The sequence below is a fragment of the Wasmannia auropunctata genome, unplaced genomic scaffold (genome assembly GCF_000956235.1).
Source record: "Wasmannia auropunctata unplaced genomic scaffold, wasmannia.A_1.0 LD334538.1, whole genome shotgun sequence".
NCBI lineage: Eukaryota > Metazoa > Arthropoda > Insecta > Hymenoptera > Formicidae > Wasmannia > Wasmannia auropunctata.
The window spans coordinates 221,455-232,587 of record NW_012028352.1 but is presented as its reverse complement, the minus strand read 5'-3'; the positions used below and the strand labels follow the sequence as shown (position 1 = coordinate 232,587).

The window sequence follows — 11,133 nt, the reverse complement described above, 5'->3', positions numbered from 1 at the left end:
TCTTAATTTATTTCTCATTTCTCTTCATTCTCACATACACATGTATCAAATCATATATCTATTGCAACTGTAAAAATGTAATAATTTTTCTTTTTTAGTCAAATAACATGGATATCAATGCCGAAAAGAAATATTTTTCCGAAGCACTATGCTTCTTTTACGAGACGCAGTGGCTTCATAATATACCAGTAACCGAAATATTAACTAAAGCGTCTTTAGATACAATGCCGAAAGAATGGATGGAACAATTGCAACTTTTGGAAAATGAGGAACTTAATAATTTCGTAGTAGAAAAAGCAATCAAGGTTAGCCAAGAAATCTCAGAAATGTTACATACATATAATGGATTAAAATTCTTAAGTGAATTAATTATTGTTCTAGTCCGACTGGCCTGATTCCTTAAAAACATATGTTGCAAAATGTAAGAAACTCAATAGACTGCCACCCGTGCCCGCGTTATCTCCCATAGAATTGCCGCAAAATTTTAAGATAGGTCTCAGCCAAAAGAAACAACATGAAATAATGCACTTGGCTCATTTAGTAGACGCACAATGCAAGCGGCATGATATACGAACGATCATTGATTTGGGCGCGGGTTTGGTAAGAGAATAGCATTAAAAAAAAAGATACAAACATAATCAGACTCTCATGCTACAATATTTTTTCTTCCAGGGATACGTATGCCAAATGTTACATTATTTGTACGATTATCGAGTCCTCGGATTGGAAAGAGATAAAAAGAATGTTGGCAGAGCTTTTACTAGACAGAAAAAATTGCATCCCGATTCTTTGGCTAAAGTTAAGTACATGCATTGCGACGTCACGTGCGATTCGGCCGACGCAATAGAGACTATTCTGCGGCAAGAGTTCCCCGACGTCACAGACGTATGCCTGATCGGCCTGCACGCCTGCGGAGATCTAAGTACAAGCGCGTCAAGAATCTTTCGCGAAATGAAATCTGCTAAACTTTTCATTCTGATTTCCTGCTGTTACCACAAACTTTCGATCTCTAAAAGCGTGCAAACTCCATTGCGGGAAAAACAATACTTTCACAATTTTCCTACGTCCAACTGTCTGCGAGAAACAATCGCGGCGTATAATTTTGACGTAGGACAATTCTTGAGAGTACCCTTTTTGCGCTTGGCGTGTCAAGAATCGGCGGACAAGTGGCACGGAATGTCGCAGGAGAAGCACAACGAACATTCCTTTCACGTTCTCGCTAGGGCCGTGCTCGAATTGTACTCACAACAAAGTAGGTATTTAAGATTATACAACGTATGTGCATTCTGTATATTAATTAATGAGGATATATATTCTAGATAATTACGTGCTCAATAAGAAAGTTCGGAAAGGCACGAGGAAGTCGCAATGCTCGAATTTTCAAACTTACGTTAAAGACTCGTTACTAAGATACGATTTAGTGCCAGATACGAACAAAACAGGTAAACTGATAAATTGATGCTTAATTTACAAGATTAACAATCACATAACTAACACGAAACCGTACAGACAGTGTAATCACACGTGACGAAATGGAGAAGGGCATAACGCGAGTGTGGGAGGAACAGAGTGGAAGATTGGAAGCCGTAGAAATCTACACTGGTTTGCAAATGATGTTACAACTTCCGGCGGAATCGCTGATTCTACAGGACCGCTTATGCTGGTTGCACGAACAAGGCTTGGAGGCTGTCACTGTGCCCGTGATGAACAAGTGCGTTTCTCCTCGCTCGTACGCGATCGTGTCTCACAAATACTAAAAATTACATAGTTTAATAAATATAAAAGTGTGTAATTTATATCGAGTTTTTAAAGACTGTGGAATTTTTAATTAATAACATACAAACTGAGAATATATTCAAAATATTTTTAATAGAAGACGTTATCACGATAATTGTGATTTTTTCATTATGCCTTATGGCTTATATTAAAATCATAGATTAAATCTATAACCGGATAGAATTCAAATTATTAACAATAATGAAGTAACGTCAAATTTAAATGTATTCAAATTATTAATAATGAAAAATAGAAAATTAAAACGTACCAGTGTTTGAATAATCAGTCATTGTATGATACATCTTAAATGAAAAAGATGCTACAATATTCTTATCTATAAGGATGGATTTGGGACGCCGCTTTGATGTTCGTTTTTATTGCGCTTGGCGCCTTGTTCATTTGTCCCACTGTAAAATATAAATTTAAATTATTACAATTATATATAATTGCGGGAAAAAAATGTGAGAAATCCTCAGAGAAATACTCACTTGGTGGATTACCAAGTGGCCCTTGCCCCGTCGTTTGCTGCTGATTACCGGGTCTGCCCACCATCATGCTGTTGGGTACCGGATTCACGCCGGATTGAACCATTTGAATCGAATCAGACTGTGAACGTGAAATATAAAAATATTACATCTAATATACGTATATTAAAATAGTAATAATGCTTGCATAATGGTTCTAAAAACTTAATTAAATTTTTTTTCTCCAAGTACAAACTTACTTTCAAACCTTTACCCATCCCCACAGCGGCCAGAAGGGCATGAGTATCGGCAGCGCTGCTGGTCTGCGCTTGTGTCGCTCTTGTGCTAACTTCGCCCTCCCAATCCTCGCGCGCCTTATTCGCTATGTCCCACACGTGGCTAATTACCTTCGTATATTGCGCCAGTTGTTTCTGAAACCCAACAGAGGCACACGGGGGGCTTAATTCAGACTTAAGCGGCGGAATTCACGTGTTCCACTCGCTAAATGGACCGTTCCACAAAATCTCTGCGTAGCGAACGTTTAATCTGAGACATCAAACATCTAATGGCTATTTTACGCTAGCTACAAATAGGCTTGCATACATAACATCTCAGCCCAAAGCGAATGGAACTGACAAAGCTGAAGCTATCTGATATAGCAGCTTACATTGTAGTCCTAGTTGTCGTTTAGTTAGCACGGTTAACAGAAAAATAAAACATCTTCAGTTAGCTTCAATGTATCTATCTTAACTAGATATTATATGTATATATATATATTTAATTGTGATACACACTCTTAAAAAGATTCTGGTTTCGTTGCAGTTACACATCTGATATTTGAATATTTCTGATGATGAATTTTGCTTTTGACTCAAAAATTTAATGACAAATCAAACAAGAAGTATTGCAGAGTATACAGAATTGTCTTACGTGTGATGTGTCAATGTTAACGTTCGCGGCCTTGGCTTCCAACTGCATCATCTTCTGCTCGGCCTGGGGCTCAAGCTTCGTCCTCAGGTAATCCGGCACCAAATCGTGCGCGAATGTTGGGATTCGATTCTCGGTCAGTCGCAGCAGCTCCTCGTCCTTCTCCGGACTCAAGCGCAACGGTAGAACCGTCAGACCCCTGAGATTGAGCGCTTTGTCGTGCCCGAGGATCTTCGAGAGGCTGGTCAGCTGTACAAATGGCATATTATTAAGCATAACTTGAGGATACGAATGAAACCTGATGGGTGCCGCTTTCCATGATTTTTAAACACTAGAACTAAAAAACCGAAGCAGTCACTTGTGTAATTTTTTCAAATTTATAACAATACGTTTTTTGAAACTTTCACCTTTGCTGCAATATTAAAATTTTTAAATGATTAAACTGATCGATTTACCTTCCCTCTTCATCTTTTTTTTTTAAGTATATATTTACAAAAAAGTTAGATGTATTAATCGTCGATAGTTCTAGTGTTAATAATCGATCGGGGATACTTACGTGGCCCGAAATAAGAGCGAAATTGTCAAGAAAATTCGGCCAATTCAAGGTTTCGTATTCGTGCTCCACCTTGAATATCATCGCGGCGATCGCGGTCTTCAGATCGTTCACTCGCATTATTAAGGCCTCCAAGGCCGAATCCTGTTGCTTCTCCTCCCTTTGCATCGCGTAATTTTTACTATACAACGGACACGAATTTCACTCTTCAGTCCATTCATTCGTCGCCGTGAAGATATGTCTCTCCGGGCACTGTCGCCACTCGGCAGTCGGCAGCAGACATGACGGCCTTTTGCATTAACTTCAAAATGTCCTCGTACACCTAACGCCACCTGAAGAAGTGGATGTGAACTACGTAGCAACGTTCACTTTTCTGCACCGTGGGTATACAATTTTGAATTTGTGGTGCGTGTCCACGCTACATCCATCTTTCGATCAGATTGCTGGGGCGCCTTTATTTATTCTCGAAAAATTGCGCATTCGGAAATTATATCCTCTCTCAGATTACGGATATTTCCGGCGAGTAACACGGTCTTCGACTTTGTCCCGCGTAATGTATATTGTTTGATTAATTCTATTCCGTGCTATGTGCATGCCATGTATAAGCCAAACGTAATGATAAAGTTATCTTAGATATTTCTTGATAGAAGCCTAAAGTATAAATCTTAAAATGCAATTTTATACTGGCACTTCTTTTTAATTTATTATATTATATATTATATTATTTAAACATAAAATTCTCTTATACGAACAATATATTTTCAATTTAAGAATTCAAAATTTAATAAAAACGCGAGCTCGAAGTGAAACACGAAAAACGTACGTGTTATATTATATATATGTATGCATGTACGATTCTCGACTATAGAGCTTGGTCACGGCGGATCAGCTGTTAGCCTGTGTTAGCCAGCTGACCGCCGCCGCGAGCACGTGATCGCTCGGGGGATTACTTGCGAGAATTATTAATCGTTATATTAATTGCAAATCATTTTCACAAGGGAGACATTGATGCACAACGTAATGAAGTCCTTCCGCGAGGCTCTCGCGAGCGCCAGCAACATCCTGATCCTGACCGGCAGCGGGATCTCCGCGGAGTCCGGCGTGCCGACCTTCCGCGGCCCCGGCGGTTTTTGGCGTAAATACCAGGCGCAGAGCCTCGCGACCCCGGAGGCCTTCGCGGCGAATCCCTCGCTGGTCTGGGAGTTCTACGAGTACCGCAGGCAGCTGGCGAGCAAGGTCAAGCCGAACAAGGTAATTCGAAGAATGCAGTAAGATGCCGGAAAAACGAATATCGTCAATCACACAGAGCTTTATTTAATGAACTTTATAAGTCGTGGGAGCGAAATGCAATCTCGTTACTCTTGTCCTCTCATCCTCCTTCAGGCGCACGAAGCCGTGGCGGACTTTCAGAAGCGTAAAACAGCGGAGGGTAAAAGGGTGTCGATCGTCACGCAAAACATAGACAGGCTGCATCAGAGAGCCGGGGCGACGGACGTGCTGGAGCTGCACGGCTCGCTTTACAGAACGCGCTGCACCAAGTGCCGCAACGTCGCCGTTAACGAGAACATTCCGATCTGCCCGGCGCTGGCAGGAAAAGGGTATGGCATGAATCCTGTGACGTAGTCGCAGATATAGCGAATTATGCTACGCAGGGTTATCTTCAATTAGTTGAGCTGACGACAATGTGTCTAAGCAGATCTCCCGACCCGAACATCATGTCCTCTGATATTCCAGTAGAGGAATTGCCACGTTGCGAGATCAGAGATTGTGGAGCGTTGCTGCGGCCTGATATCGTATGGTTCGGGGAACAATTGGACGCAAACGTGCTACAAAAGGCTTGTGCGTAATTTTATTTCATAAACATAACTGTGGCATTGACATTACATACATTCTGTGTATAAAAATATGGAAACACGATTCGGAGAGAAATCAAACGGAAAATCTTTGATTAAACACGTTTTAGTACTGTATGTGAAAAGTATATAAAATATAAGAAACTTAAAATATATATTTATCTTAGTCGTTAATTCTTTTTTAAACTGCAGTTGACATTGTGGAGACATGCGACGCTTGCCTGGTCATTGGAACCTCGGCGATCGTATATCCAGCCGCTATGTTCGCGCCGCAAGTAGCGCAACGTAATGTACCGGTCGCCGAGTTCAATATAGAGGAAACGCCAGCCACAAGACAAGTGCAGTAAGTACAGGCTCCTTTTGTCAATAAAAATCTTGTGGTTAGCATGCAAAAGTACTCGTTAAAATGGCTCGAATTTTCATTACTTTAAGATAAAAAATCTACAGATATATAAATACAGATATCTCAATATCGTCAATATAAAATATAACGCTCTTATGTTTTTTACACATACATGTAGTGTAATATATAGCTCTGTAATCTTTTGTGGAAAACCTTTACATCACAATTTCCTCATGCTTCCGCTTACGTCCTTTAGACTGACTCGCGTTTGACTGTAACAAAAGAAGAATACGTTACATTGCATATTGAATGTTGATTAAATGAAATAAACCAAAAGGATAATTTTTACAGGATAATATTTTTAAAAAGCGAATTCTTTTACAGATATCATTTCCAAGGTCCCTCTTCTATCACTGTGACAGAAGCATTGGCGCCTTAAGAAGGTTGAATGTGCAATAAGTAAAATAATTAAGCTCCTTGTTAGCATAAAAAAAATTACCTCACAATAACACACTTCTGTATTCAGTCCAAGCCCATTTAAGTAGTCCAACCATAATTTTTGTTTGGTTGACAGTGAATCACCCGGACCCTTCACTTCTACGATTTTGTACTGTAAAAAAAGATATTACAATTTAACAAAATTAAGTTCGTAGAATATAAGGCACTCTCTTAAGATCTGTTTATATATATAAGCTTCTTAAAATTGTACATAGAAAAAAAAGAGATTGACTTACCTGTTTTGTATTTGCATTCCACACAATTAAATCTGGAAAGCCAGCTTTCCAGAGTGTAAAATTATGAATGAGTCGTTCGCATATACCAACAACACCCTCCACTCCTATGCAAAACGTTACTTCCTGAAGACAAATGTATGATATATTTATAACTTGTGTTTTATTATAAAGTTTTATTATAAATTAGTTAACGGTTACGCTTACCTGGAGGCTGCTACTGTCGTTAAAAATATTGCCCTGAGTAATAGACATGTATTCGCAATGTAACTCGAATTCACGCTGCAAGAGTCTACTCAATGTTTCCGCATCGAACTTTCGAATAATTTGAAGCCTCATGTCAATCTGCTCTTTCCTATTCTCGTAAAATTCCGACGAGAACAAATCCAACGGCGCATTCTGATACAACGACACCCAAACGCCGGGCACGTTCATGTCATAAATCTCGTTCCAAAATAACGTAGCGAACAGGGTGATTGGAAAGGCACCCTCGCAATGTACACCCTTGATATATCCGTCCTGTTTGTAGTGATATAACGCGAAACTTTCAACCGAGCCGTACTCTTTGTCTACGCCGTTCGTGATGCACCAAATGCTCTTCCTTTGTGGACCAAAACTATTCCTGAAAAAGATATAATATATATATTCTATCTCTCTTCAATGATTCCATCTATTTAAATGACTTTAAGATTTAATTTATAATTTACCCGTATAACGTTCCGTTTATCGTATTGGAACTCGGACTTGCAAGCCGCGTCCTGCTGAACACGCTGTCCAACATGTACTTGACAGTGTCTTTTGCAGATTTGCTGATGCCGGATTTTCTCTTATAGATCATGTCTGCTCTGTCCAACAGGTCTAATTTATCGACTTCTGTCAGGCTGTCACACGACATCGCTTTCGATAATAATAGCACGCTAGCTTCAAGATCCTTCCTGTGATACATTTCTATCTTGATCAACTCGCTATACCACTGGCCTTTTCTATATTTCATATGGCAATCCTGATCGATTAACATTCGCAAAAATTTTATCGCCAACGGCATCGTTTCCTTGGTCTTTTTAAATGCGTCGATGCACTTCGACAAGACTTTCAGCCACATGTAACCCGGCATAAAGTGCCTGATGTAATGCGGCAGACTAGAATCTTGAAAACTGTAAATGGACGTAATATAAATTTACTCTTTATGTCACTCAGATAAATATCATTTTATTTTATGATATTTCAAAAATATAAATATATTCTATGAATTACAATTTCCTTACCTTTCCGACTCCACTTCCAATAAGAGCGGCAAACGTTGCTCGGCCGAAAGTCCAAGCTTCCGCACGGTCTCCCATTGTTTTTCCTCGATTGCAGTCAATATATTAGTCAGCGTATTTTTAGCCTCGATAAAACTGTAAAGTATATACAAGATTGAAATTAAAACAAGGTTAAAAAAAGATATGGGGAACAAGAAAAGTATAATTACTCATAAAATAAGGCATTTATAATTACGCACTCTAGCAGGTGTCCCTTACTGCCGAAGATAGGGAGGTCACTTATGGTTATTTCCGGAAACTTTATCTCATCCATCTCAACTCTCCATAACGTTCGGAATACATCCACCAACGTCTCGGTGGGATCTCGATTGGGTATCAGCAGCGTGATTATTCTGTCAACCAATTCCTTCACTCTGGCGCTCAATAGTACGCAATCCCCCAAACGCTTGTTGACCGACGCGCGTAGTTTAGTGGCAGGAGTCGCCATTCCCGGGAACAGCGATTTCGTCGATTGCTTGTAGAACGTCAGAATTGATTGTATACTCTGCCTTTTTCCACTGAGCTTGATCTTCGATTCCTGACAAAGCTTGCGAATTTCGTCGGCTTGCAGTAGATTCAGTAAAACGGATATGTTCTCTTCTTCCGTGTTACTTTCAAACATAGATCGCGACACAAGCTCGTCGAAAACGGGCTTCAGATCGTTCGATATTTCGTCGTATTTAATATTGCTTATCCTGTGCCACGTGTGCTTCCTTTTCAGCATACGTATCAGCAACGCTTGCGCGCGTCTTGAAAGGGTAATCAGCGAGAATACGAAATCCAACTCGTCCTGATCGAAATATCCGCAATTGATCGGATTGGAGAGTACGGTGACAATGGCTAGGAAGAAATGCAGCGAGTACTTATCCGTAGGTATAACCACGTCGTTAATTTCGTATCTCGTCGAAACTGTGGTGTCTATGGAACTGTATTTATAGCTGAATTTTCCACTGGAGTAAACTTTTTCCAGATCGATTTCGTTGTTAGTGATAGCTCTTTCTTTGGCTAAATTTAGATTGCTAATCGTTGCCGATATCAGTTCCTCGGTTTTATCTCTGAACAATTTTCTTCGCGCCATCTTTGCGTGTGGTGACCTATCCAGCGCGTTTTTTATCGGCGACGACGTCTTCGGGGTAAACTTTGTACCACTGTGCGGTACCGAGTAAAAAGGAGTGCGTTGACTTCTAATGGGAGAAATATATCCAGTAGTAGGCGACATTGTTCTATTTTCTCGAACTTTAGATGGACTGTTACTCTGACTATTAGCTCTGATCGAAGGAGATACCCTGCTTTCTAACGAGACATCTTGCACTGCTCTCTCATTCATTTTGTGAGTTTTTGATACTCGTCTTCCTTTCTGTATATGAAAAAAAATAAAATAAAATTCATTATATCGTTAAAAATAGATTCAAATTGTTACTATACCCATTACACAACAAATGACAGCTATAACTTACCGTTTTACCAATAACTGGGCTTCTGGGTTTGATATTAGGCGATCTCTTGCTCTTGCCTTTTACACTCTCAGGTTTCTTGCTGCTACTCGTAACTTTATAGAATTGATCTATTCTGGTTTGTGCCATCGTTTATCGATGTTGAGGATGTTCGGATTAAATCATCTCATCGGCATGTCGGCAAACTCGTGCAACTATACTGCGCGTGTCGTGCTTCGCTGGAATAAACAAAGGAGACCCAGGCGCATTGTCGGAGACACACCTGGAGGAAATGAACGGAGGGCATCACTCTACGTCGAAGACTTTTGCTCTCAATCCTTTTTTATTTCGTTCGTACATTATCCTATCTCTTAAAAGTTATAACTTAATTTAAACCATAGCGTATCGACCAAGGAAATTACAGTATTTACACAGTCCATACAAATCACCGGCGGATACAAGTGTGTCGTTTTGTCTAAGCCATACAAGATCCAGAGAATCGTGGATCGTGCCGCGAGACGGAAACCCAAGTATCGACGGCGTTTTTAATACTCTCTCGTCTTTCTTGCAACTCTTCCCGGTTTTTTTTTTTTAAGTTTAAAGCTACGCGAAGGACGTCCGGGCGGGGGTGCGCGTGAAGCCTAGCGAAACGGTGAAGTCCCGGAGGTCGATTTCTCGCCTTACCTTAGAGATAAAGATCCAGAAGTCGCGTACGTACGCCGGAGGAAAGACTAAAGGGATTGACAAATCCGCGATTGACGCGTCTCGAACGTCGGGGAAAACGGCTGTACGGAGTCAACTCGGCGAGGAGCGAGCTCACGTCCTGGTGGTCCATGCGTCGCACCGCCGTGGCCCGCGACGATAACTGACTGACATCAACACGTCAGATAAGGTTAGGCCCGCCCGTCCGCGCAAACGCGCGGTTCTCACGTGGCGGGAAGCGAGCGCGGCAAAATGCGAACGTAACCTGCGCGAGGAAGAACTCGGTGAGGAGCACTTTAATTTATTGAACATTACGACGCGATCCAGCATGGTAATCCAGCCGCGATGATTCGCGCCAAGAAAATTTGTCATATTCAAATTTAACAACTAAAAAAAAATAACAAAGCATCAATTCTGAAGAATAAGCTTTAAAAAAAAAAATAGAAAAGGACAAATCGAAATTTATTTAATTCATTTTAGCAGGTCCACTTTGTTCGAATTTCGTCCTTCGTTATATTAAGTGTAATTTTCTGACGTAAACGAAAAAAACGTTTGCTCGTTCAAAAAACGCACAAGGAAACGTGATTCATCACTCGTCTGTTAAAAAAACTTAAAAGAAACGTCTCGTGGCGGATGCAAATCTGAGACGGATGCGACCGAAATTCAGGCTCTTACCAATTGCATTCGGCTCGCCGAGTTGCTCGAAGGTGTACCGTAAACAGCATGTTGTGACGCGTCGCATTCATTCATTTTCTCTCTCTCTCTCTCTCTCTCTTTCTCTCTCCATCATTTTATATATATTTTTATCTTTATTTATATATATATATGTATATGTATATATATATATTTATGTATGTCGTGTTTGCATGTACAGAGCCCACGAGATGCGCTACGTGTATACGTACATATGTATACGTGAATATGTACAAATCGTCCAGTACGCAACCGCCGATTACGTTTCTCTCCCTCCCCACGGAGTTACATATACTAATTAGAACATATTTAATAGCCAAAAAATGTAACCCGTAAATTGACTTATAATATATATAT

The 11,133-nt window shown here is 40.3% G+C and overlaps 4 protein-coding genes across 5 annotated transcripts; 2 read left to right on the top strand and 2 right to left on the bottom strand.

Moving 5' to 3' along the window:
• The first annotated feature begins 1 nt into the window (after position 1).
• LOC105458356 (methyltransferase-like protein 25) lies at positions 2–1,757 on the top strand. Its single transcript, XM_011703597.1, has 5 exons — positions 2–305; positions 382–600; positions 673–1,252; positions 1,320–1,442; positions 1,510–1,757. Exons 1-5 carry the CDS (start codon positions 108–110, stop codon positions 1,755–1,757), a joined length of 1,368 nt encoding a protein of 455 aa, XP_011701899.1. The 5' UTR covers positions 2–107.
• LOC105458357 (mediator of RNA polymerase II transcription subunit 8) lies at positions 1,663–4,013 on the bottom strand. 2 transcript variants are annotated; one of them, XM_011703598.1, is made up of 7 exons: positions 3,724–4,013; positions 3,171–3,416; positions 2,908–2,916; positions 2,501–2,671; positions 2,265–2,382; positions 2,045–2,183; positions 1,663–1,753 (listed from the first exon to the last, which is right to left on the bottom strand). In XM_011703598.1, the coding sequence occupies exons 1-6, from the start codon at positions 3,886–3,888 to the stop codon at positions 2,107–2,109; spliced, it is 786 nt and encodes a 261-aa protein (XP_011701900.1). In that variant the 5' UTR covers positions 3,889–4,013; the 3' UTR covers positions 1,663–1,753; positions 2,045–2,106. The 2 variants fall into 2 exon arrangements, with proteins under 2 accessions (XP_011701900.1, XP_011701901.1); XM_011703599.1 differs by lacking the exon at positions 2,908–2,916.
• A 168-nt stretch (positions 4,014–4,181) lies between these two features.
• On the top strand, positions 4,182–6,650 carry LOC105458353 (NAD-dependent protein deacylase sirtuin-5, mitochondrial-like). Its single transcript, XM_011703592.1, has 6 exons — positions 4,182–4,275; positions 4,719–4,971; positions 5,104–5,318; positions 5,417–5,559; positions 5,766–5,916; positions 6,301–6,650. Coding segments are annotated over exons 1-6 (819 nt in total). The 5' UTR covers positions 4,182–4,273; the 3' UTR covers positions 6,356–6,650.
• Positions 6,036–10,864, bottom strand: LOC105458354 (fanconi-associated nuclease 1-like). The gene is made up of 9 exons (XM_011703593.1): positions 10,066–10,864; positions 9,406–9,664; positions 8,149–9,305; positions 7,913–8,044; positions 7,355–7,801; positions 6,855–7,269; positions 6,651–6,773; positions 6,416–6,526; positions 6,036–6,188 (listed from the first exon to the last, which is right to left on the bottom strand). Exons 2-9 carry the CDS (start codon positions 9,529–9,531, stop codon positions 6,132–6,134), a joined length of 2,568 nt encoding a protein of 855 aa, XP_011701895.1. The 5' UTR covers positions 9,532–9,664; positions 10,066–10,864; the 3' UTR covers positions 6,036–6,131.
• Between the last annotated feature and the right edge of the window lie 269 nt (positions 10,865–11,133).

What these genes read in the sequence shown, in the direction of transcription:
- LOC105458356 (XM_011703597.1), top strand. Translation starts at nt 108, where the DNA reads ATGGATATCAATGCCGAAAAGAAATATTTTTCCGAAGCACTATGCTTC. An exon ending in TAGTAGAAAAAGCAATCAAG is followed by an intron (nt 306 to 381) that starts GTTAGCCAAGAA and finishes TTATTGTTCTAG; the next exon opens with TCCGACTGGCCTGATTCCTT. An exon ending in GCCAGATACGAACAAAACAG is followed by an intron (nt 1,443 to 1,509) that starts GTAAACTGATAA and finishes GAAACCGTACAG; the next exon opens with ACAGTGTAATCACACGTGAC.
- LOC105458357 (XM_011703598.1), bottom strand. Translation starts at nt 3,888, where the DNA reads ATGCAAAGGGAGGAGAAGCAACAGGATTCGGCCTTGGAGGCCTTAATA. An exon ending in TCGCTCTTATTTCGGGCCAC is followed by an intron (nt 3,417 to 3,723) that starts GTAAGTATCCCC and finishes CCATTTGTACAG; the next exon opens with CTGACCAGCCTCTCGAAGAT. An exon ending in GCCACTTGGTAATCCACCAA is followed by an intron (nt 2,184 to 2,264) that starts GTGAGTATTTCT and finishes TATATTTTACAG; the next exon opens with TGGGACAAATGAACAAGGCG.
- LOC105458353 (XM_011703592.1), top strand. An exon ending in AAACGTGCTACAAAAGGCTT is followed by an intron (nt 5,560 to 5,765) that starts GTGCGTAATTTT and finishes TTTAAACTGCAG; the next exon opens with TTGACATTGTGGAGACATGC. An exon ending in CCAGCCACAAGACAAGTGCA is followed by an intron (nt 5,917 to 6,300) that starts GTAAGTACAGGC and finishes ATTCTTTTACAG; the next exon opens with ATATCATTTCCAAGGTCCCT.
- LOC105458354 (XM_011703593.1), bottom strand. Translation starts at nt 9,531, where the DNA reads ATGGCACAAACCAGAATAGATCAATTCTATAAAGTTACGAGTAGCAGC. An exon ending in AGTAAGGGACACCTGCTAGA is followed by an intron (nt 8,045 to 8,148) that starts GTGCGTAATTAT and finishes TATACTTTACAG; the next exon opens with TTTTATCGAGGCTAAAAATA. An exon ending in ATAAACGGAACGTTATACGG is followed by an intron (nt 7,270 to 7,354) that starts GTAAATTATAAA and finishes TATCTTTTTCAG; the next exon opens with GAATAGTTTTGGTCCACAAA.